This window comes from Rhinoderma darwinii, chromosome 1 (genome assembly GCF_050947455.1).
Source record: "Rhinoderma darwinii isolate aRhiDar2 chromosome 1, aRhiDar2.hap1, whole genome shotgun sequence".
Classification (NCBI taxonomy): domain Eukaryota; kingdom Metazoa; phylum Chordata; class Amphibia; order Anura; family Rhinodermatidae; genus Rhinoderma; species Rhinoderma darwinii.
This window is the reverse complement of record NC_134687.1, coordinates 49,490,967-49,517,846: the sequence shown is the minus strand read 5'-3', so window position 1 is coordinate 49,517,846 and position 26,880 is coordinate 49,490,967. Positions and strand designations below refer to the sequence as shown.

General features: G+C 37.0%; 1 protein-coding gene across 3 annotated transcripts in view; it reads right to left on the bottom strand.

Moving 5' to 3' along the window:
- Positions 1-26,880, bottom strand: part of SLIT2 (slit guidance ligand 2) — a 293,209-nt gene that overhangs the window by 70,902 nt on the left and 195,427 nt on the right. For all 3 annotated transcript variants that reach the window (XM_075858543.1, XM_075858552.1, XM_075858558.1), the window contains exons 6-11: positions 22,426-22,497; positions 15,996-16,067; positions 14,058-14,221; positions 13,142-13,280; positions 3,237-3,308; positions 1,777-1,848 (exon numbers count right to left, since the gene is read on the bottom strand). In XM_075858543.1, coding sequence (XP_075714658.1) covers positions 1,777-1,848; positions 3,237-3,308; positions 13,142-13,280; positions 14,058-14,221; positions 15,996-16,067; positions 22,426-22,497 — 591 coding nt within the window. The remainder of the gene's footprint in view (positions 1-1,776; positions 1,849-3,236; positions 3,309-13,141; positions 13,281-14,057; positions 14,222-15,995; positions 16,068-22,425; positions 22,498-26,880) is intronic.

The window sequence follows — 26,880 nt, the reverse complement described above, 5'->3', positions numbered from 1 at the left end:
CTTCTCAGACATGAGTTCATTGAAAATGGCCCAGATTCTTGAATCCTGGAAAGGTTTAGGTCCTCGGAAACCCAGTTTTAGCAGAATGAGCCAACTAGCAGTGTCTGGGCTTGGGGCTGTGGAATAGACTATTGCTAGGGGTTTTATTACTGATTTAATGGGATGAGGGATGGAATCAAGGCTTAAAAACAAGCTTTGGCAAATCTGGCTATTTTTATTTAAATCTTAACTTTTCTTAAAGAGAACACGTCACATTGAAAAAACTGCCGTATCTGCAGGCAGAATGTTATAGAGCAGGAGGAGCTGAGAAGATTGATATACAATTTGGGGAGAAAATATTCAGTATAACTTGTAATTTAATGATCTAAACCCTCTGCACATTCTGGTCTTAGGAGTCCAGTGGGCGGTCACAATCAGTGATTGACAATCTTTCTTGTATAAGTTTACATACAGAGATAGCTGCCAATCACAGAGTAGGACCGCCCACTGGACTCCTAAGCCCAGAATGAGCAGAGATTTAGATCAATAAATGACAAGGTATACTAAATATTTTCCCCCAAAACTATATATTAATTTGCTCCGCTCCTCCTGCTCTATAACATACTGACAGCATATCAGACCACATTTCTAATGTAACGGGCTCCCTTTAATGCTTTTTGTAGTGTTCTCTTGTACTATATCACATTAAATAGTAGTAACATTTACTTGTTAAGGGGCTGAAGGCTGAAGACTTTTAGCACCCTGACTATTTCTGTTGTTAACTCGTCTGTAAATAAGGCCTCATGCACACTGGCATGTTATGGTTCCATACAAGCTCTGATTTGTTTGGAGCCACAATATGACACCCATAGGAGTCTATCAGAAGTCTATCATATGGAGGAACTCTGAGTATATGTTTACTAAAAAAAAATTGTATGGTCCATTGGATTCTAAATTGCAGAGGTATTCTCCCCTAGAAGCATTGCTAAAGCACCACATTGAGGTACACAGAGCGTCTACATTGCCATTGTATCGATTTGTAGGCACTCCGTGTACCATCACAAAGGCTCCATACACCGTCGTATCTATGAGCCCTAACTGTGACTGACCCCCAATATCTAGACCACTTGTGTCCATGTCTTATTCAATGGTTGTCCCTATAGACTAGTTGTCTGTCTCTTCCAGTCTAAGGTCTCAGTTGCTTATGGGTTACAAACTAACACATCCTAATTATTTTATTTACTGGAAAAAATAAATTGTCAGTTTTCTGTTAAATTGTGGAACACATTATATAAGAAAAGTTGGCCAATATGATAAAACACTCAGTAGTTGTCTACAGTTGTCTATTCTTCACTTTGACTAGCAAATGTCTTTACTGAAAGCTTTTCAATAGATTTTCTCTGCACAGAACTTAATCGATTACTATAGATATTACTAATGTACAATATATATTCCTCCATTTATGTTTGTGATTTACTGCCATATAATCATGTTTTCTCACTGAGTTTATTACGATAATAAATAATGTGTCAAAATATTCTGCAATCATTTTTAGCATTGCAGCAAAAATCAATCAACATTTTTTTTTTAAATAATGCAGCTTCTGTAAATTATTTGTTATCAATTCACAAACCCAACCAGAAAGCCGTCAGTCAGAAGTCAGTGTCATGGAAGTGATAGGGCAGACTTATTAAATGGCTGGTAGTGGACATGTTAATACAGGTCAGAAGCAAAGTTAGCAAAACGGTCTAGCAAAACGTGGAAATTGACTCTTGTCCAAGAGACATTTATACTTACAGAGAGTTGAGGGAGCGGAGACCTTGGAAAGCATCTGGGGCGATTCCAGATATCTGGTTGTTGCTTAAATCACTGCAAATAAAACGTTGGACATAAAAAATTTACATTGAATTAGATAATGGATCCAATAATTAATTTCCAAATGTTCATCTAAAACACCCTGTATACAAAGATATTATTTTTTTATCACAATAATTACAGAATATATATTTTTTAACAGATAATTCATATTGTATCAAATGTATTAGAACTGAATTTTTGGACTCATCCATATAGGAAATTCTTAGTTGATTCTCAGCAGATCTTCATGACATGTAGACTTTTTGTAGCGCGACTTTCCAATTTTAACTATTGAGTGACTGCTGCAGTCCACAGGAGTGGACTGAGTTGCATATAAGTAAAAAAAATTCTGCCTGCAGCTCTAGCTCAAAAATTATAATGACACTTTTCAAAAAATCTCCATGTAGCACTAGACTTAAGCTAGGGCTCCCTGGCGACATGCAATGACACATAAAATTGCACCTTCAATATTTCCCCATAGGAAAATACGATAAATTTTTTTGCAAATTTTGCAAGATTGCTTGCAACTTTCTTTCCTTATAAGGAAATATTACAGTAACGCACAAGTCACGATAATGCTGCGGTTTTACCACAAAGTGCAGCAACTACCAATGCCAAATAATAACGCCTAGCAACAAAGAATAATTTTGAAGCACGTTCAATAAATTTTTGGACTGATTCAATATATGTTGATTTTTCTGAATCCATTGGATCACCACCACACAAGATTATCTTCATGTGCACGTCCCCAAGACAAAATAAAATGTATTAATTTCTTATATTTTACTTTTTTAGATTCAAGCCAATAAAAAAGTTTAGCTAAAAATGAGAGCGTTATCCATATTCCTTACAATCACATCCACTTCAAACCTTTCAGACCAGCTCAGGCTTGGTGATATTTGAATGCAATCCCAAATCAATAAACATCAAATTTCCAATCTGTTTTTAGATTTTTGTAAATTGTCTTTCACAATCCATTTTTTTTTACATGGAACCTTTTACCATTGTGTGCAAGTTGCAGGTTTCTTAAATACTGAAAATGCTAAGACTTTTCAAGGTTATCCTGCTGCAATACCCTATTACTTTATGAACTGCTATATAAATTGATCTTTTATACATCTCAGAATGTTGAAAAATGACATCAATTTACACCTAACACTAACTTATGTAGCCACGCTTATTTCAGTACTAATTCACATCAACACATAGGCAGAGCGGGCTTAATAAATAACAGTTAGGTATTAAATACCTATAAAGCAACGTTACAGATGATTAACAACAGAAGAAGACCCATGTCCGACCATAATATTTGCCAATCAACCATCTGTGAAGAGCTCACAGGGAATATTTTTGGATACGTGTGACTACCATTAAAGTTCTAGTTTAGAATTATTACTTACATTCTCCTCAGCTTTTTATATGGTGAGAAAGCCCCCGGAGGAATGACCTTGATCGCGTTTTGTTCTAGTCTCCTGCAGAGGAAAATAATGTTGAACACATAACTCTTCAAAACTTTAAGGACAGTTTTAAACTCATGGGGTAAGGACTAAGATGTGGTCCAAACAACAAACTCGAACTCCAACAATCTGGGATTCATTTGGCTCTAAGCAAGCATCCCGGCATTTAACTGGTGTTAACTAGACCATATTTTTCATAATTCCTGTTTATTTTATTCACCTTATATATACTACACTTGGATCATCTAAAAAAATCCATTATATTAAGGTAATGATCACTAAAAAAAAATTCCCTTCCAACCTTACAGATGTTGGCTAAGAGAAATAGAACAACAAAATAATACTCATTTAAGAAACTCCTCTGTGACGGAGATGCCTTCCCCTCCTTGAGTTGGCTTTTCAAACTGGTGCAAATGTTTTAAGGAGTTTGACTAGAGCATGACCTCCAATGGCAATGGGGCAAGAATTGCATGAAAGTCCCATCTTGGGATGCAAAACATTGGATATGTCACCTAGCAGTGTAGTCCCAGCCAGTGGTCTTCAACTTGTAACTCTCCAGCTAGTGCGAAACTACAACTCAGACAACTAGCACAACAGGAAGACTTTTTAGTATTATCTAGAAACATGAATTTAAAATCAATAATAATTATGGAGGGGTGCATTGGGGTACATCTGAAAACAAATGGCTGACAGAGGAATTTTACATTTTCAATTCTGTTTTCTTTTCTTTTTTTTTCTGGGTGGGGGTTAATATTTTTGAATCAAATAGAATTTTCAAAATAACTCAGTTTCTCATAAACATATCACTTAGTCTTAGGGCCTGTTCAGATCTGCGTTTGGTTTTTCCATTGCTCTGCTCCGTCAGAGCAGAAGAACAATAGAAAAACGGAAGCGCCCTGGTTCCATTGAATGATGGACACTACCGGAGCTCGTCGGAACCCATTGACTTTAATGGGTTTCATCCGGTTTCTGTCATAGTGTCCGTCGTTGGACCAGAAACAAAATTTTGGACCGGGTCCGTGACGTGATTAATGATGTGAACAAACAGTATGTTCCTTGTGCCTCACGTTCACATATACATGTGAGAATTACATTATAAAGTAGCTAAGTAAAATAATGAGGTGTCCAATACATTCATAAGATTTCAATTGGTTCAATTTGATCTTTTTGAACAGAACAATTGTTTTCCATTGACCACAGACTCTAGTCTTCTTAGGGAATGGATGATGGACTAGAATGGAGGCTGTGGAGAATACAAATACCCTGGGTGCCCTATTTTCAGACTCCATTAATAAGAAATATAGCTAACTTTTTCAGAAATTATAATCTAGTTTATTCACACAGTCTTCATCTTGGTGCCATTTCTAGATATTCATGGGAATTAAGTGGCTGAAATAGATCGCATTTCATAGTTGGTTTTGAAAAAAAAGAAAAAATTGTCTGTGGTTTTTTAAGATGATTTGTAAGGCTCTGAGACCGGTACTGGATATCTGCCAACCTCGCATTAATCTGAACAGCTGTAGGAAGAAATGTATTAAACCTATAGCATTGATGTACACAAGCATAGCCTGTGATGTAAACATTATCTAGGAATGTTTTGCGGGGAATATCTTGATCAAGGCCTGATAACTAGCGTGCATGGTCTGCAGAAATGTAGTCACAAAATACGTTCTTCCCTTGATGAAAATCCTCTGACTACCAAGTAGGGAAATAAAAGTGATAAATGTTTTGGGATATTCTTTGCATATTTTATTCTGAATATTTGGCTGCATGATGTTATGTTGCCCACCATCCCCCAAGACACCTTATATGTATCTCTGGATAAAGCCTCGTTCAGACTAGTGTTTTGTTCCCATGTTTAACTATCCATATTCCAGATGTAACACCCAAAAACCCCACCATGTCTGGACTATAGAAGTTGAACGCTAATATAATATACTCGTCTGTGTAAGGTTTTAAGACTGACCAGGACTATGAATTGATACCATTAGCTAATGACTCCATTTTGTTATAATTATGTTTTTTGTTGTCTATTTTTTTATTTTATTTTTTATAATTTCAAAAATAACCACATTTATGATAAAGACATTGGTAAATCCGGGTGACATAGATAAAAAGTCACATCTTGGGTCGAAACTTAATGTATAGATGTATTAAATTGCCACCTCTGTGATTTAAACTAATTGTATTCTATTACATTTATTTTTATATATTTATTTTTTATTTTATTATCCATTATTTGTATATTACTATCATAATTTACAGTGATTAGTTAGCTAATTAAAACACACACATCAAAGACAACTTTCATCGAAGGAACTTGACTATGGGTACTCTTACAAGACCCGATATGGGCTGGAAAAACGAGCGCTGATCAATGAGGCAGCTCGTTGATCGGTGCTCGTTTGCTCCTTTCAAATGGAGCAATGATAAGTAATGTACGGGGAAGAGCGCTCATTACTCCGATCGCTCGTCCCCATACATTTCTATCATGTCGATGTGCTGCCGACAACAATAACATTTCTTGCTGGAGCATTTGCTTGTTCATCGGCTGATCATTGGCCTGTTTACACAGGACAATGATTGGGAACGAGCGTTCATGTGAACGCTTGTTTATATGTTTTTGGGGGAGATTTTTTTGAAGGAGAAAGGTAATTCACTAAGGCCATAGATTGAAATTTGTTAATTATTGGATAAAAATCAGTTGGCACTGTGGCCGACTTGGAGAACAAATCAATTGCATGTACTTTCATGAAAATCAAATTAGGATGTGATTAAAAATAATAATAATTAAAAGAAAAAAATGATATTAAAAAAATATAATAATAATATAATAGGAATAATAATATAAAAAATAATATATAATCCAGGTAGATTTCAAATAGGCCATGAATTTGTAAAGTTTGAGTGAGTGTAAAAACATAAGAGAACAAAAAGAAATAACATTTAACGTCATTATTGTAAGTGACAGAACAGCTTGCCAAATAACCAACAAGCTATATATATATAGATATATATATATATGTCTATATATATATATATATATATATATATACATATATATATATATATGGCTATATATAGATATATATATCTATATATATATATATATATATATATATATATATTTATATATAGTGATATATAAAATGAAGAGGTTAGAATAGACACTGTAAGAACAAGTCACAAGTGACAGCCCTTCAATAAATGACAGACAGGTTACACCTTCAGGCTGCAAACTCTGTGGAGCAGAATAAAGTACAAAGTGAAGAGAATGATGGCTATTATTTCCAAGGATATAGCTCTATAATCATGACATGACTATCTTAGTGATCGTATAACAACAGCGCCAAGCTCATCATCCTTGAAGCCTGTTTAAAGTGACACCTTTTATCTTATATATGCTTCTCAGAAAAAGACAAGACTTAAAAACTGCTTGTGTGTATTCTAACCTTAAACCTATCATGTACAAAAATGCACAATTCAGGTCAAGTACCATTTTCTATGACCTGGTATTGAACTGCTGGCCCTACATGAATATAATAATCATCCAATAAAAGCTTTGAGTTGAGCGAGACCTGACCAGAAGTGTCTAAAAGCAGCGATACTCTCGAGGCCAACCCATGATTCCCAAAGTTACCCGTACAAGGCTGCAGAATGGATTTGGAAAGCTCATTTTTATATACCATCTTTGCTTTTATAATGGAAGGCAGTAACAGCTGTCAGGGAGAAGGACGTCTATTCTACAGACAGGATTTGATGGAGTTGTGGGTAATAAGTTATAAAAGGGTAGTAATAATAATGGAAAGAAATTTCTTGGCTGTCAATGTAAAATGTAAAAAATACATATCTGGGGGTTTATTTAACGGGTTGTTTTACAGCCAGTGGAGTACTAGAAGGCCCAGCACGAGTTGTGAACACTTGACTCATTTCTCTTATTTTCATACTGTATGTTCTAATAACAGTGAATATTTTTCCTGTATAGCTCCTAAAATATGGAGGAATTCTATAAATAAATATACCTGAAAACCTCTATCAGGGGGTTGTGCATGGGCAGGGGTAGAAGGTATAATTCTCAGGTTTGCTCATACACGCTTAGACACCATGTAAAACATATGGCATGATATAGCTAAACGTTCAATCTTACGCATTTATTATATATTTACAGGATATGTAATACACGTCTGATTCATAGGAGCCAAGACAAAGAACTTCAACATCACTTATTTATCAAGTTAATGAGATTGAGCTGCAGTACCTGGCACAGCCACATACATCTGCATGGCGCTGTTTTTGTATAAACAATGAAGGGGTTGCAAGACTACTGGAACACTGCATCCCCTTTATTCTACTGACCAGTGGGGGTCCCTAGGTTTGGATACCACCTATCAAACATTGATGACATTAACTCCTATGGACTTCTATGGAGAGAGTCCCGTACATATGTGGCCGGTGCAAATGGGTTCTGTTTGTCACCGTTGTTTCAGGCTGGGTTCACACGAGCATGTTACGTCCATAATGGACGGAACGTATTTCGGCCGCAAGTCCCGGACCGAACACACTGCAGGGAGCCGGGCTCCTAGCATCATAGTTATGTACGACGCTAGGAGTCCCTGCCTCGCTGCAGGACAACTGTCCCGTACTGTAATCATGTTTTCAGTACGGGACAGTAGTTCCACGGAGAGGCAGGGACTCCTAGCATCGTACATAACTATGATGGTGCTAGGAGCCCGGCTCCGTGCAGTGTGTTCGGTCCGGGACTTGCGGCCGAAATACGTTCTGTCCATTACGGACAAAACATGCTCGTGTGAACCCAGCCTAAGGGTTCCGTAGTTTTGAAAGAATCAATACCGTAATCGACTGCGCTATTCATTCTGTCAAAATGACGGAACCCTTACACAACGGTGACAAACGGAAACTATGTCCACCGGATCCATTACCATTGAAATCAATGGTGATGCAAAACGGAAACCTATGGTTTCCGTTTGTTTAAGTTTGGATTCCGTTCATGGGTTCCTCTGACAGAAAGCTCTGACGGAACCCATGAACGGAGTCCTGACGCAGATGTGAACGAAGCCTAAGAATGGGGCAATCTGTATCAGTGTAAACAGTCCAGGTAAAGCTGATACACCTAGTGCAGGGTCTGAGGGGGCGGTGCATGACACAATGATACAATGAATACCAAATAGAGAAGTCACATACCGCTCCCCCAGGTCCTGCACTAGGCATAAGTGCATCCGTTTTATTTTTGGAGTGTTTCGTTAACCGTTTCAGGATCAGACTATTCTGAGCCTTCAGGACCTGACACAGTTTAGCCATTTTTAAATAAATGGCTATGACTTTTTTATTTATTGGGCTAGTGACGTGATTTGTGCAATGTTTTTTTTCGTAGACAACGCAGGTTTCAATTTTTATCATTTTTATACACATCCTTATTTGCTATTTTAGAATTTTCAGGCTTATATTATGAAAATAGTATGACAATAGTATGAACTAGTATGAAAATAATAGTAAATATTTTTTTAACTTTTCAGAAAAAAAATTCTTTTGCACCTTGTTTTCCTACTGTAACTGGGGCTGCACAGGGGAAATCAGCCCTCTCATAGTGACTATTGTCACTAATAGGGCTGTGCAACCGATAATTAGCTGCCCGATCGCTCAGGGAGCCAGCTAAAACCTGTGCCATAGTGTATACTTAGGCTTCAGAATATATATATATTCAACCAAATAATTATGTTGAGGCAAAATTCGTTGATTTGTAAAAAAAATGTATGCCTTATTATATGACTTATTGTGGTGCTGCCTTGTTTGCATTATATCATTTAAAAATGGTTATACAAAATTCTGTGTATATCTGTTTTCATAAACTAGGAGATATCCTGTTCATATTTTGCACCATGTGAAAACAGATATAAACATCAGGAGGACAAGAATTTTATTAGGTGTAATATATCATCATCCAGACAAGGTATTACAAATGCTGGGTTATGTCAATTACATGGTGAGCAAGAAGAAATAAATAATACAATATAATCCAGCTAGGATTTCTGTGTAGAGTGAAATATGTTAAGATAGGATTTTTTATGGTTTTTCATATTTTTAAATTTGGTAGTCTGCTGCTATAAACATAAGCACGCTATATTAGATAAATACTAAAGAAAGGAATGTAAGGCTGTATTTCTACCACTTAATCCAAGGAAACGGTGGAGATGGGGAGCACTGTATGTACAAGAGATCTAGGGCTGATGGAGGAGAGAAGGAAAGAAAGAAAGAAAGAAAGAAAGAAAGAAAGAAAGAAAGAAAGAAAGAAAGAAAGAAAGAAAGAAAGAAAGAAAGAAAGAAAGAAAGAAAGAAAGAGAAAAAAGAGAAAGAGAGAAAAACAAAGAACAGAAAAAAAGAGAGAAAAGGGAGAGAGAAAGAGAGAAAGAACAAAGAAATAGAGAGAGAGAAAGAAAGAGAAAGAAAGAGAGAGAGAAAGAGAAGAAAAGAAAATAAAAGAAAAGAAAGAAAGAAAGGAGACAAACTGTGAGGACACCAAAGCAAGAGAACATTAGATAAAGATCTAGACAGAATTAGAAAGAGAAAAAGTATTGAGCCGTGTTTTGGCACATGAGGAAACCTCATATGGAGGTACAGCATGGCCCCATTCATCTCTGCAGGTACCATATTATCGCTCAATACAGCTCGGTTGGGTGCATGAGCCTATAAAATGAATAAAAATATGATAAATAATAATCCTCTACCAATTAACCACTTCCCTTCGCAGCCATTTTTCAGATATTCATTTTGCTTTTTTCTCCCAACCTTCCAAAGGCCGTAGATTTTTTATATCAATATTGCCGTATGAGATCTTGCTTTTTGCAGGACAATTTGTAATCTTTCAAGGCACCATTTATTGTATCATATAATGTACTGGGAAACTAGAAAATGTCTTTGTGGGATGGAATGGGAAAAAACAGTGATTCCTTTATTGTTCTTCGGCTATCGTTTTTACGGCATTCACTGTGTGGTAAAAACAACATGATAACTTCATTATGTGGATCAATTTGATTATGGCGATACCAAATGTATATATTTTTTATGTTTTACTACTTTTACAAGGAAAAAACTGATTGTTAAAAGTAAAATTTGATTTGTATCGCCACATCCTGAGAGCCAATTACTTTTCCATCAATTGAGTGGTATGAGGGCTTATTTTTCGTGTGGGCTAACTGTAGTTTCCATTGGTACAATTTTGGGGTACATGAGAATTTTTGATCACTTTTAATTTCATTTTTTGTGGGAGATGAAGTGATCAAGAAAAAAAAGTGATTCAGGTTTTTTAAAGGGCTTAATTGGAGTACAAAGATGGCTGACCTGGGGGCCCCCAGGCTGCCATAACAAACATTGACACAATAATGGGGGGGCCAATGGAACATCAGATGGGGTCAACCTCCTGTTTCAAACAGCCTAGATGCCGCGGTCGCTATTGACCGTGGTATCTGAGGGGTTAAACCAGCAAAATCCCACTCGAGCAGGATTCCGCTTATTACACTGAAGTGTTGGCTGTAACATACAGCCGAAACGCTCGTTCTATGGAGCGGGTTCAGTCCATGAGCCCACCCCACACACCCCCACCTGACCTCTGCCGTATATATACGGTGGATGTTGGGAAGGGGTTAATGCATACTTTCTCTAATAGAGGGGATCACCATGTAAAGTGTCTCCCTTTCTCCTCTCAGCCACATCAGTCAAACTAGTTCTAACGCCTAACCTCTTAGAGAAGCGATGAGATGATAAAGACAGGTATGGGCAGAAAAGGTACAAGAAGGAAATGGAAAAAAGAGAGACGTAGGCAGAAGTAATGGCCACACTGGAGAGCAGGCTTGGTAATTCACATAAATAAATGCCATGGCCTCCACATGTATCGCACGTCACAGTATGCAGCAAATCAATAAATAATGGGTGATAAGCGGTGCATTGGTTTAGATATAAAGCTGTGTTCAGGTGTACGGCTCAAAGGCTACCCTATTAAAAATTCAGTGCATCCACGTGTGACTCCTGATGTTCCCTCTCTGCAGACACAACGCTCCAGGCTTTTCTTTGTCCAGAGAAATTCACTTGACTACTAAGCAGGTAAATCAAAGACACTTTAATAAAAACACTTCACAGCCTTTGCTGGAAACTATAGGATGCACCATCTGGGCAACGTAATTTAAAACAGGAAAGGAAATTGAAACAACAGAGATCATGGTTGACATCTACGTTCTCGTTGCATCTGCTTAACAAACACATTTTAACCTGTAAGCTGCCTGTGTAAAGCCAAAAACACATGATGATGTTGCAAACTCAACCCTGCTGCATCTGTAATATCCCTTACACATGATCGAAGGTCACTGATGAAGAGGTTACCAGCATATTGTGTCATTACAAATAAATTCCAGGCAAGATCTGATAAATCTGCTTTTGACTAGATTTACGGTGCCCTACCCAACTTTCGGGTTTTTATTTATCCCCCATCGTCTTCTGCAGGACTCCTGCTGCAGTGATTGTAATAGGCAACCTCTAAAACTGCAGGATATCCACAGGTTCTCTCATAAATATATGATATGTGCCACCTCTGGAACCCACACCTATCTGGAGAATGAGCATCCCCCAACCCGCGTTCCACCTGGCAAATCGGCCACCGAAAAAGAATGGAGAGGAGAGCACACTTGCTTATTCATTCATTCTGCAAATTGAATGAATTTTTTCACCAGTGGTGTACACAGAGGAATGGGGGTTGCATAGCAAAGATAAAAATGAGGCCGTTTTCAGGTGCTGTTTGAAACCACCACACTCCTGACCACCCACGACAGGAGGCCCTTGCGCCCATATCCCACTCACATGACTGCATTTTGCACTTCTTTGTTTGCTCGCATTGCCGCACTTGTGGAGACGACATTCATGTGTAGGTTCTCATTCAATAAATGACGAGACCTGGAATGGGCCCTATCTGTTCAGGGGCCACATAGAAGCTGCATGGGCTGCCGCTATGGTTTGTATGTGTTTGGCTCAGACAATATATTCATTATACCCTACATATCTATTTTCATTACCTTGAGGGGGCCGTGTGGTCTGGGCAGCTCTTTAAACTGTGCAGGTCCGCTAGCCATAAGCTGATCGCAAGGCAATCTTGATGTTGTAACCCAGCGATCAACTACAAAGTCAGTCTCAAATAAGGTATTACATGACACCCATTGAAATCAATGAGAACCCACTAATTTTATTGGATCCGTGCAGCTCTGCTTGTATCTCTCTGTTCTGGATATGGGCTCAAAATAGGGCTTTGTCTAAAGGAGACATATATGCATACAGTGGCATACCTCGCCGGTTGACTCCTATTATAAAAAAAAGTATACAGTACGGTATACAGGTTTTTTTCTATATGCCTCTATTGAAACACGTAGTCTACTACTTTATTCAATACAGCTAAAAAAGGTATGCCGGCATTACCTGCTCACTCATTTGGCATATGTCGGGTCAATGGGACTCTAAGGACACGTTCGCCATATATGTCGGAAGCATTTTTCAATGCATACTATACAGATGTAGCCAAGTTTTTCTTGACTCTAATAACTTGCTGCAGTATGATATCAGCATGACATAACAAAAGCCATTGAAAAAAATCAAGTTAAAGTTTCTTGACTCTGTGTATTAAATGCATTAAAAGTCAAGATAGAGATGGCTACATCTGTACATGCAACGTACGCTGCAAACTCAGTGTAAATAGAGCCTAAGTCTTGTAGTTGATGTATGACTGAAATGTAAAACGGTAAACGGTGATCAAGACATTAGGCATATACAAGGTATATAGGTTTAAACCTTACATTTCTGTTATTGTCTCGGGAAGGTTGGTCGGGATCTCGGTTAAACCTTTTCCTCGACAGTCCACCACATTATTACTGCAGGTACAAGCAGCTGGACAGTGCAAGACGCTACAGGAGGAAACCATGAACGACTGCTGCCCTGCAAGACAAATCGAGAATTCACATTATTATAGAGCAACTGTACATGGAACTCTTTGCATTATGCTGAACTGAAAGGTTTTAAATGCGGATTATCGGGATTATATATATGAAGTCAAAATAAGTTCCTTTGCATTTATACAATTCCAGGTGCACCCTTTCTGTGAGAGTGCAAGGTGAAGGAGGATTTAAGTAAGAAAAAGAGACTTGCCTTCATCCTCATCTGAAAGATATGTACAAAGAAAATAAACAGAGAAAACACAGTCAATTATGATTTTTTTGTTTTCCTAGGCTCTATTAGATAAAGTCTGGGTGGAATTTTCTAAGAAAACCTGTGGAACGACAAACCCGAGTGTCTTGTATGTCTTTACAGTAGCCATAGGTCGCCTTTTTTTAGTGTATTATTATTTACTATGTGAGCAGTATGTAATGACCGCAACAAAAATAGTGGTCAAGATTTGATTTTCCAGTAATTTTATAAATGTATTTGAGAACATTCATAAAAATTCATCTTTTTCAAGGCTAGTTGGCTATAGTATTTTTATTGGTTTTATATATTTTATATATATATATATATATATATATATATACCACATTTGTTTGTTATAAAATAGATATACGTTTTGAGGTCCAAATTATTCAGTAAAGAGTTTGATATAGGAGAGCTATAGCTATAAGACTCTAAGGATATCACATCACCAGTGACTAATTTTTTTATTGGAATTGTAAATTTTTTGCAACAATTCTTTAAAACTTTACCAACAAATTCCATCCTTACCACTGCATATGAATTCTCGCTTTTGAACTTCAGCAACGTTGTGACCTCTCAGGTGACTGGGTCCCATGCACTGGGTGTACAAGCCGACACGGGGCCTTTGTCGCAACCAGTCAGATAACCAGGCCAGATTACAATCACAATATAGGTTATTGGAGTGAAGTCGACTATGAAAAAGAAAAAAAAATTGCAATTTAAAAAAGATTCAAATATATATCTATCACGCGTCAAATTTTTTTGGCAATTTTCCAGAACAAAAACATTAAATAAGCCTAAATATGATTTTGCTTTTCATGTTTTCTTTATCAAATTATCTGTAGCAAATCCCTTGAAAAGTAATGGTGGAGAAAAGGGGCCATGTTTGCCAACATTAAAAAATGCGATCTCTCCAGTTCTGTCATCATTTCCTGACAGTCGGTCTAGAAAACCTAGTAAGGCTTGAAATAAGTTGCCAAATTCTGTAGCTAAATAGCTGAACAAAAGCAGGGTTAAAAAAGAAAGACAAAACAAGTCTCAAGTAAATTGCTCTATAGGGGCAGCATACTGACAGCAAGAGTGAAAAAAGACCCATAAAAGATTTGGCTCCCAATTAGAAATATCACTAAGTCTTGCTTTATTAGGCTCCATAGAAACTGCCTCTAAAATCCTTTTAACAGGTCACATTCATTTTCGACTGAGCAAGGCAGTAACATAATTCAATATAAAACATCTCCTTGTATCCTTTTTCGGACTTCCCCTCTTTTTGTTTAATCAAAGAAAAGGGGATTAGTTGCTTTTAGCCCATCGGGACTCATGCTCAATACGGCGGCTGAAATTAAAGGATGTAAGTGGCGACACAAAGACATTTGCTTTTTTGAGACGGGCACAAGGTTATGGCCAAATTGCATCGGGCAGATTACATGTACAAATTTTTACAGCTGTAGATGATATGTTTCTTATAAATAAGAGAAAATGATTTCTCTTCTAAATTTTTTCTAATTTCAGATTAATTACTATTTTCTATATCTATGTTTGATGCACATATAAAGACTGACAAATAAATTTTCTTGTATAAATTGAATATTTACCAATTTTCTTCTACATTGATCCTCCAAAAGGGGAATCACCCTGATTGACTATACTCAACCAATTGATTTTTTCTTTTCTAGAATTTTCCTTTCCATCAGATAGTGCACTTTGTCCTATCTAAATATCTGTAATGGAAAGTAAAAGGCACAACTCCATCTCTCTAGCTAATTACATGTAACAGAGTTTTTCAAAGAGCCATTTCACTTTAATTAGGTCTGGCTGCAGTACAGTAATAAAAGACTAAGAATTTCCAATTTATCAAATGTGACAGCCAATCAAAGCTTATGTTCTTACGTGAAATGTGACCTGCCAAATGTGTCAAGGCAGTCTTTACTTATTTATTTGGAAAGTAAGGGATGTCTATGACAGAATAAGAAGTGCTATACAAAAAATTTTTTGAATGGTTTCGAAAATGTTACCGTACTTTACAAAGCAGCGCTTATCATTTTGAAAGATGTCAAATAAAAAATACACAATGGATTTCAAATGGAGGGATTTAACAATTTTGATTTTCAATATCCTTATGTTTAATCTGCTACAAAATTTTGGTAAAAATTTGGGTAAAAAACTAATTTTTATTCATTTGTTAAAAGTTTTTTTTTTGCTTGTTAGCCAACCACCCACACAGCGTTATTATGAGAAATAACAATTTAAGATGATTAATACATAAAAATAAATGGAACATATTTACTATCAATAAATATTATAAGACACATTTTGTTCATAAATAATTGAATTTCAGCCATCAAAGAGATCTAAATTTTGTTTTACTAATAGTAATTGTAATGTACTTTAAAACAGCGTGATGAACTTGTTCAGTTTCAGAATAATATATAGCACACACTAGAGATTCATTAATAAAAATCTACTTACAAAATTCGAAGTTTTGGCATGTGGTTGAAGCTTGCCACTGAAAGCCGAGTGATGTTGTTATTGTTGAGGGTGCTGTAAAACATAAAAGAGATGACGTTAGATCAAGGAAAACAACAACGAATTTGTAACAGAGTTGTATATTTTATATTTTGACAGCTTAAAGTTTATTGCTCGAAAAATCTGTTCAATATGTTTCCTTAGCATTGTATAATTGGGCACAAGCATATTAATTGCAATGAACCCTAGCTAAATATATCACTGGATTAACCTAAAACATTTCAAAGTCTGTACTGCATTTCCCACAGGCTTTTTCCACTTACTTAATGTGCTAGTAATGAAAACTGTAGTTGCATAGCCCAATTAATACAGTGCTCGGTAAGAAAGCGCCATCAAAGCACTCTAGAATGAGATGCATTGTGGGAAGGGTAAGTCAAAACCGGGTCATGAAATATTACCGAAACTTCTAATGCATGCCACTTCCTAGAATAAGCATTCTGCCACATTATAATGGAAGGACAAATCACAGGTGGTTAAGATAAAAAAGCAAATATTATTTAAAAAAAATTGAGATTAATTTTATATTGCTTGAAGAAATCTTTAAATTTGTCGAATATGTCGCTGCCTAGATTAAGCTTTCTGCACCTAAATTGAAAACATATAATTTATGTGTAAATTACAGGTGGTTAAGCAAAAAAACCTATTGTGATTTGAAAATGTTTAATGTATTTTGAATTGTTCGAATACAGTACCTAAATTTTCATTTTTTTTTAAATTGTAACTAATTGTAATAAAAAATATATATTAATGTCTGTTTCTCAAAGTACCAGAAAAAATGAACAAAAAAATTATTAATTTAAAAGAGGGAAATTTGGATTTTGTTCTGCTAATAGCTAATGTCTACCACACCTTAAATATCATCCAAAAGTCCCCAAATTATAGCTCAATTTTACTTTGCTTTACTATGTTTAAGTATAATATTTTCAGTCAACAAGCTATTTTATCAAAATGTTACACATTTACAGAATTGAACTACTAGTTTACTTCTATAGCAATAGAAGAAATTAAAGAAAATTGGCCAAATATGTCATTATACATTTCAATAATTCTCACAGACTTGCCTTTAATATGAGGAATCATATTACCGCTTCTTTGTAGATAGGCAAGGGATAAAGGGACTTCAGTGGTGGACCCGGCTACACAAGTAGAAATGCGCATTGTGCAGAGTGAGTGCGAGTGTGTCTTCCGCTTATCAAGGGTGGACTCGCCCTTCCAAAATTCTAGACTATTCCGGTCCTCCACTCCTTAAACATGTCCCTCCCACTAACGTCAGCAGATTTTTATTAGTCGCAGTGGGCATGGGTGCGGACGCCATAAATCCAACCGCTAAATGCTGCAGTTATTTTTCAAGTCAAAGTCTCACAAATTTATCAAACATTTTTCTTGATCCATGTTGACTTTTTATAGATATTTGTCATCTCTACTGTGAAAAAGTAAATGAAATCAAATACTTTCAAAGTTTTTCAATAAAGCAAATGACTGTTTAGAAGAATCTAAATTTGTGGGATGAAATAGGTTTTAATTTTTACTTTTTGTTTTTCAATCGATATTAACTTCATGGCAGCCATTTTACTACGATGCCCAATCCTGTCAATATAGTACTACTATCCTGTACTGCAGTATGGGATAATTAAAACTAAGGTCATATGAAAGTCGAATAACCCAATAAGTATATTTCTCAATTTATACTTTCTACCATGACCAAACAAGTAGACAGAATTTTGCCCCTGATTTTTATTCTATAATTTAGTGATTTTTTTTAGCTTTCAGTTCATCTCTACCTAAGCAAAGTAATATACACATGAGGTTTAGCATTTGTAATAAGCAGTTGTGTTTGGTCCTCAATCACAGTATTTTTTTTCCTATTACTTATATAGCGCCAACATATTCCATAGCGCTTTACAAAGATTGTCATCACTCCCATCAATCCTTGCCCCTGTCAACATTCTGGCTCACGATCTAATGTCCCTATCTCACACACCAATACCCGGGCCAATTTCATAGAAGTCTAATGAACCTAGAGTGTGGGGGACACTGGGGAGACCCCCACAAACATGGGAGGATCATACAATCTCCATTAAAATGTTGTCCCTAGGCTAACCACTGAGCCTTGATGAAACCAGCAATGCTCACTATTAAAGTTTTAGACAAAGTCTATAGCACATATCAAACTGGGCAACCAAAATGTAAGATAGGGCAGAGGTCCTCAATCCTGGCTTACAAGCCATGTTCAAATATGACAGGTGGTGCGGACCAACACTCAATGTTAAAAGGTAAAAAAAAAGTTCTTCTATTGTATGACCAGGTTACGTAGCTGTGGCTAATAGGAAATATGTATAAAAAACTAAAATATCACAACACCGGAAAAAATAATGAAGCAAAGAGTGCACACCTCAAAATAGGACTGGGTCCAAAGTCCCTTAGAGTACACACGAAAAGATAAGCGAGGCAGCACATCCAGAAAAGTGAGAACTTTATTTACCCAATGCCACGTTTCAGTCCAACAGGACCTTTCTCAAGCATGAGTAAGGTCCTGTTGGACTGAAACGTGGCATTGGGGGAATAAAGTTCCCACTTTTCTGGATGTGCTGCCTCGCTTCTCTTTTCTTGTGTGAGGGTATGTTCACGCGACCTATTTTTGTCCGTTTTTCAGGCCGTAAACGCCTGAAAAATGGCCTGAAAAATCGGAAGCAGAACGCCTCCAAACATCTGCCCATTGATTTCAATGGGAAAAACGGCATTCTGTTCCTATGGTCACTTCTTGGGATGTTTTTGGAGCTCTTTTTCATAGACTCTATAGAAAAACAGCTCCAAAAACGGCCGTAAAAACACTGCGAAACACACCGCGAAAATCAGGAGCTGTTTTCCCTTGAAAACAGCTCCGTATTTTCAGATGTTTTTTTGCTAAGCTTCTGAACATACCCTAATAGGGAATATGGTCCACTCAGAACAAATCACTTTAACTGCCAAAGATTCAAGGTCCAAGTTTCAGTAATAATATGACATTCCTGATGCCACTAGTGCACAATAACATCTGTAGTTGTTAATATCTGAGAGCCACATGTAGGGGACTCGAGAGCCACATGTGTCTTTGTACCAGTGGTTTGGGAAAATTGTGCTAGGAAATGGCATAAATAAACCGAAAAAATGTTTAGCAAAAAAAGTATGAAATCTAAAAAAAAATTCAACATTTGTTTTTTTTTTAAAAAATAAGTACAATTTAAATAATTTAATTATTTGTGAGAAGAACTTCCAGTTGCCATATTGGGCACACCCAGCTGGCATCTTTTCTCTTATATGAGCTTCTACAAAGCTAAGAAGATGAATTTCTGAAATGTGAAAGCGTAACTCCAACATCTAAGGGTATGTTCACACGCAGTGTTTTCAGACGTAATTCGGGCATTTTACACCTCGAATTACGCCTGAAAAAATGCCCCAATACGCCTACAAACAGCTGCCGATTGCTTTCAATGGGTTTTATGGTGTTCTATTCCCACGAGATGTAATTTTACATGTCACTGTCAAAATACGGCGCGTAAAAAGACGCCCGCGAAAAAGAAGTGCATGTCACTTCTTGGGACGTTTTTGGAGCTGTTTTTCATTGACTCCATTGAAAAACAGCTCCAATAACGTCCGTAAAATACGCCGCGAAAAATGCGAGTCGCTACAAAAACGTCTGAAAATCAGGAGCTGTTTTCGCCTGAAAACAGCTCCGTATTTTCAGACGTTTTTGGTCACTGCGTGTGAACATACCCTAACATGTATAATAAGATGTGGGAAAACTATTGGACAGCGTTTAGGCTAAGTCATGTACTCTATTATAAATTCTATCAGTAAAATTATTCCTTTATTTTAGTTCCACTTTTTAACATGTTTTACTATTATGGTGTTTTGTTGTCTAAACTAATTTAATATTTATGGAGAAATTTTGCATTCTAAAAGGAAAAAAAACCTCCTATGACAAGGTCATTGAAGGATTTTACTCAAGAGAATAACTTAGATAGATTGTATGTGCAATGTAAAACATACCAGATCTTCGGCAAACTGAGACACAATATGAAACATACAGGACTATGAAATTTGCAAATAAATCTTGAAATAAGTCATAACTTATGATTGTTTTATGTGAGCTTTGGAAACCACTTTGTGCCGGTTTAATTTAACAAAACCTAGGATCATATATTTTTTTAAACATAAAAGGCTGTATGTGTATTATATATAATAATTGTTGAAGCCGTGCTAGAGCAGATAAAGTTACATTGGAGCAGAAAGGAATTTTTAGATTTAATTTTGAGTTCCAAAAAAAAAGAATTCTAATTTGATCCTGCATATGTTTTTGGATCATGCTCAAGGGGATCTGGGAGCAGCCTCTGGTTGATTGGGCCCTTTAAGCTTCTGAAGGTACACAATTTGCTCTTGTTGACTATCTATTTTGCCAGGTAGACGAAATATAGGTAGGTAGATAGACCAGGAGCAGACACAGCACAGGGCCCATGTGCGGGAAGAATATGTGGACCCCTTACTTTTCAATAGTGCATTTTAGAGCGCTTATTGGGACCAATGAAATTTATTAGCACAGTCCCTTATATGCAATCTAATAGGACAGTATGAAGCTGTTAGTTGCTTTTAGGGAGCCAGTGGACCCCTTAACTACTAGGCCCTGTTGCATATATGGTATATCCGCCCCTGAGATAGACAGATAGATAGATAGATAGATAGATAGATAGATAGATAGATAGATAGATAGATAGATAGATAGATAGATAGATAGATAGATAGATAGATAGATAGATAGATAGATATGAGATAGATAGATAGATAGATATGAGATAGATAGATAGATAGATAGATAGATAGATAGATAGATAGATAGATAGATAGATAGATAGATAGATAGATAGATAGATAGATAGATAGATAGATAGATAGATAGATAGATGATAGATAGACAGATATGAGATAGATAGATAGATAGATAGATAGATAGATAGATAGATAGATAGATAGATAGATAGATAGATAGATAGATAGATATGAGATAGATTGGGGATACAGAGATAGATAGATAAATGAATATATACATTATGTTGTAGAGTTGAATTATCACTCTTTGGGTCTGCAGCATTAACTCAAGGGTTTATATAAAACTATAATGTATATCATGACATCGCAATGATTTGCGCTAAATGACAAACTTAGCATTGCTACATCTGAATATATATATATATATATATATATATATATATATATATATATACCGTATATAAACAATATTTATATTCACACACCATGTTACAAGCTATGTAAAACCGCTACCTAACCAAGTTAGTGAGTAATTGTTCTAGAAAGCGGTGACAGAAAGCTATAGCGCATACAGAGATTGCAGTTGCTAGTAGGCCCTGGTGTCTGCGGGATCCTCATGGGAGGGGCAGCAATTCTATAACTGGGCAGTGCAGTGGTTGGAGAGCGTATCACACCAGTTGTACAATAATGTAGTAGGGATACTCTACATGAATTGTAGAAGTTTTGGGCCATGATTAAAATGTATTGTTTTATGGTCAAATATGTATACATGGCAAAGATATGTCCCAACTGTGGGATATATGCAGAAAAATGTCTACACTTATGGCGACTATTATGGGACATTATATGTACTGATGTTTTCAGTTTTGTTGGGACAGCATAAAAAATGAATTATGAAACGTCCCTCCGCTGACACTTTTTATACACTAGTTTGAAAAGATCTACATAACTTTTTACTTATACAGTTCATATATTCATCTACAAAACCTATAAAAGATAATACAGAGAATTATTATGTAATAAAATCTGCAAAAGAGGACGAGTAAATACACAGAGGAAAATCTAGGTGATAAATACAATGGGGCTCACGTATCAATCTGCGTTTGCAGAATGGCGTTTGCAGCGTACGCCTTTGCGTCGTTCACAATTACTGACAACCCCGTCAGGCGTGGTTAGACTGACGCAATATTATGACATATCTATATGAACTTATTACTTCTTATAACAGGACCCGCAGACAGGATAGACCTCTAGTACAAGAACACCCTTCATTTCTATAATGCTACACGTCATTTCATAGACCAAGACGAGCGTGTCTAATACATGAGCCCTTGTATATGACCAATATATTATTACTATTATATATCGCCTTTATTTTCTGTATATTATAAATCAAGAAATGACAGGTAATGCTACTTAAAGGATTTTTTTTTTTAGTGATTAAAAGATATGACTATGTAACCACGATACCAAGTAGTGAACGACTTTATCAACATTGTAGTACATTATGTCTCATACACAGCGACTGCTCCTTCCACTGATCCCAAGACATAAGATAAGATGTACTCACAGCACTTCCAGGTCGCGCAGGGCTCTGAACGCTCCATCTTCAATACAGCTGAGCTGGTTAAAATCCAGTTGCCTGTGAACAGATGAGGAGGATCTACGTAAAACTTAAGCAATAGTATGTAAGGTACAGAGCTAGGCCTCCCTAACTAGCAGCTATTCTCCTCCACTGTCCTCTTCTTCACCATGCACCATGCACTGTGCTACAGCTCTGCTGCTCCTGCTCCTGATACTGCTGCGCTCGATAGCAACAGCAGCTCTGGAAAAGCTCTAGTAAATAATAACTGCACCTTATATTAAATGCCAAAGGAATGCAATTTCATTACATCAAGTAAAGCCATCCATTAAAAGCTCTCAGCGTCATCTCGCTGAAACAATTTCATTAAGGTAAAGGGACTGTAAATCACTTAGTGTCACATGCATCCCCTCAGTGACCTAACCGAATCCATTTATCAGAGGAGCCAGCTGCATGTTAATTTTACTATCTTTGGCGAGAAAGCGGAAGATGCTATTCTTGTTTAATATGGCTTCTTCGCTTCAAGACCTTGTGCCGTTTCCTTTGTGTGGGACAAGTTCACATTAGTGTAGTCCAGCTGTCGGGAAGTATTTTTAGTCCAATATCCAAGCTAAAAAAGGTGGATACATTTAAGGTCACAGTGTGAATATAGCGTTCCGGGGTAAAATGAGGTCTCTTTAATCTTTTTCATAATCCATCTCTGCGGAATATCCACCGGTGACGTAATGTCTTGGGAAATAAAGAAAGATACTGTAGAATTTGTCGCAGTTATCTGTAGACGTCATTGATTAGATGCAAAAATATTGAGATAAAATTGTATGAAAATGAAGTAGAATAGTTAATTGATTTCAGTTTAAAGCAGTTGTATATGGTTTTTATAAATGAGGCTAAAATAACAGGGCATGGGAAAGGCGGTCGCTGTCTTATAGGGGCAGATTTAGCAGAGCTGAGTTTGTCATTTGGCACAACCCATCATGATCTTAGTGAGTAATCATGGAGCTTAAAATAAATAATGACACATTTAGCTCTGATCAAATTTGCGCCTAAAGATTCCCATACGCATTCGATAAATATCAAGAGTTCCCACCAATTCTGACTGATGTCAGGAGAACAAGGATTCGTCATCTTAAATTTCAACATAAACAAACCTTTGTTGAGCCAGAAAATAGGCCATTGTCAGAAATGTCTCACCGAGTCTGTACGTTAGTGGGTAGATCGCAAAGATAGCTGTTGGTAAAACGAGCATTTCACCCATAGCTATCTTATGTATATGGCTAGTTTAAGCACTAATCACAGAGAGAGTGGCTGCAGGGTTAGGGAGATTGTTCGAATATGTCCATAAGGTGGCGCTACAGAGAGAATGCATACATACAGTATATCTGTAGAGAGGTATTTCCCATAATAACACACCCAGAACTCCAGTTCTGCTTGATTTACTAAAACATATAATAACCCATTTAAAGTGAATTTTTCATGAGCCAGATGCACTTAATACCTTATTTTCTGCAGGCTTCTGAGCTAAAGTTTCCCAGCATTACCTGCTTGTTCAGTGTCTGCACAGAACTTGCTCTGGTGTGTGTCGTGTTCATACCAGGCATTGTACAATTCTCATACAGAAAGAATTAATTGGCTCACTACATTATTGGAGCACAGCTAAGCTGGTAAAGATGTTTGCTGACAAGTTGTTGACTGTTTCTAATAGCAACCAGCAGAATTATGAATTCAGCTCTGGGGTATACTACAGGCTGTAAATCATCAGTATCAGTACACGATCAGTAATACAATGGGCAGATTTACTACAGTGTCTGGGTCTAGAATGTGTTGAAAATCGCGCCAATGTGGCGCAATTTGACAAAATTTGAATGCGTGAACCTTACTAGACAATTTTCAAAAGTATTCCGAAAAGGTGACGTGGCTTATCGTCAAAGAAATGTAGCTTGTCAGAAAGGGGCTTGGCTTAAAATGTGCCAATATGCACAAAAAATACACCAAAAAAGTGGCACAAAATTCTGGTGCAAAATAAGCCAAATCAAAAGTGCTAAAAGGACGAGAAAAGTGTCTAACAGGTCATGCAGCACGCATCACTGTGAAAAATGTGCTGCATTTTGTTCCTGCCTCGTCTTAGTTTTCGCTGTTTAACTATTTAGACAGCATTAGAAAATTCGGGCCAATGTGTTTTCATTCTATTTAAAGGGGTTTTCCCATGAGGGATATTTTTGATATATCCACAGGATATGTCATAAATGTAAGATAGATGCGGATCCCACCTCTGGGACCGCACCTGTTTCTAGAACGTGGCCCCCTAAATCCCGTTCTAGCATTTTGTGCTCACGATGACTCGCGGCCACTTACTGATTACATGGTCGGGAGTTATGGAAACAGCATAACTCGCAGAGCTACGCTGTTTCCGTATCTCCCATAGTAGTGAATAGCAGTTACGGAAGCAGCGTAGCATGCGAGCTACGCTGTTTCCATAACTACCATTCAGTTATATGGGACTTATGGAAACAGCGTAGCTCAGCGAGCTAAGCTGTTTTCTCCTTCATGGTCAGAAATCAGCCAGAACACAAAGAGGTAGGACAGGGTTTAAGGTCCCCATTCTAGAGATAGGTGCGGACCCAGAGGTGGGACCGCATCTATCTGACATTTATGACATATCCTGTGGATATGTCATAAATGTCCCTCGTGGGAAAACCTCTTTAAGTGCAAACTACAAAATGGTCTTCAAATGTGAACTTATGCTTTAAGGACATCTTACACATTTGTCACTTCCTTTACCCCACCCTACAATAAAGGGAAACCAAGTTTTACCAGCCCGGTTGGAAAGCCCCCACTAGTCTGAATGGAGCACAGGCCTGCAATGCTACAAGTATATAATACATTGATAATAATGGATAGAATGGCTCTTTCATTTCTTACCTATACGTTGCCAGTTCCATGCCACGCATACTTGTACTATAGCTATTTTTGTTTACCAGTTACTGGAATAGATAATGCACAGCACACAGCTGCTCAATATATGTATAATGGTCCCTGACTACTATATCGTTCAGAACATGAAAAATGCTATAAATGATGTAGGAAACAAACTTGTGGCTTTAATACATTTCCCATCCGAGTTGGTGACTGTAACTCTGCTCGGTGTTCGGTTTATTAGTTTAATGTTGTGGGGTCTCGGGAGACCTGCAGCATCAGAACATCCTGGAAGTGGAACATAAAATAGCAAAGACCACCCCAACACAGCAGGTGGTGTTTTTATTAAAACTGTTATTTTTTATATGTTTGGCATTTAACGCAGAATTAATAAAACATTTATTTGGTGGTTTCCTCTGAAATTCTTCTTAATTACAACCTCACACTATTGGAGTCACATGGGCTGGGTATTTTGTAAAAGACATTTTGTGTCAATACTTGTTCGAACAGTACAGTGAAACTTTGGGCTTTGTAGATGGTCATTATTTATCCTTAAAAAGCTCCTCACTCCAAATGTATTTTTCAGAAAAAATCTTATTACTATGTCAGCTATCAGACCACTTTGTCCCTTCGCCAATTCTGCCTTGAGCTAAAGACCAGAGTAACCTGAGAAGGACTGGTTGCTAAGGATGCTCTACCTGACAACTACATATAAAAGGTTGTAGTTGTTAGGCCCTGTATCCATAGAAACCAGTCTGTCCCAAATAGTTGGATCAATACTATACTGACATCAGAGAAGGGGAAAAGCAGCTTTGGCAGGAGTTAAGTCATATTATTCCCATCTCAGCCAGCACTATTAATCAGATTTTTCTAAAACCATTTTATAAGATGGCCATGATTTGGTATAGGATGCAATCAATAGCAAGTCATTGTAAAAATAATCATTACGTCTGTTTTACCATTTGCATGATTACTATTGATCCTTTCATTTATGGGACACTCATTCTTTCTAATAATTAAGCTACAATAAAAATAACACCGACCACCTATTATTTTCAACAATTAGAAATGAACGATTAGATATGAGATAGATTTCACTTTTAATGGGAGTGCTGTGAATTCTTGAATTTTATGTGGACGATCCAGGATTGAGATTGATTTTGCTGGCACGCCAATATTTTGGATTGACACTGTTCTGTTTATCGGATGGATGGATGGATGGATAGATGGATGGATGGATGGATGGATAGATAGATAGATAGATAGATAGATAGATAGATAGATAGATAGATAGATAGATAGATAGATAGATAGATAGATAGATAATGTTTGATAGATATGCATACCTCCCAACTTTCCTGGATTCAGCAGGACAGTCCCGGATTCCGGGCGGTGTTCTGCTATCCCAGACGGCTGGTGGTATGTCCCGGGGTCAACTGTATCTGCATCCTCAGGATGCAGATACAGATGAATCCAATGATGAAGCAGGTTCAGTCTATGTGAAGTGGCCGTGAGCCACTCACAGCACAG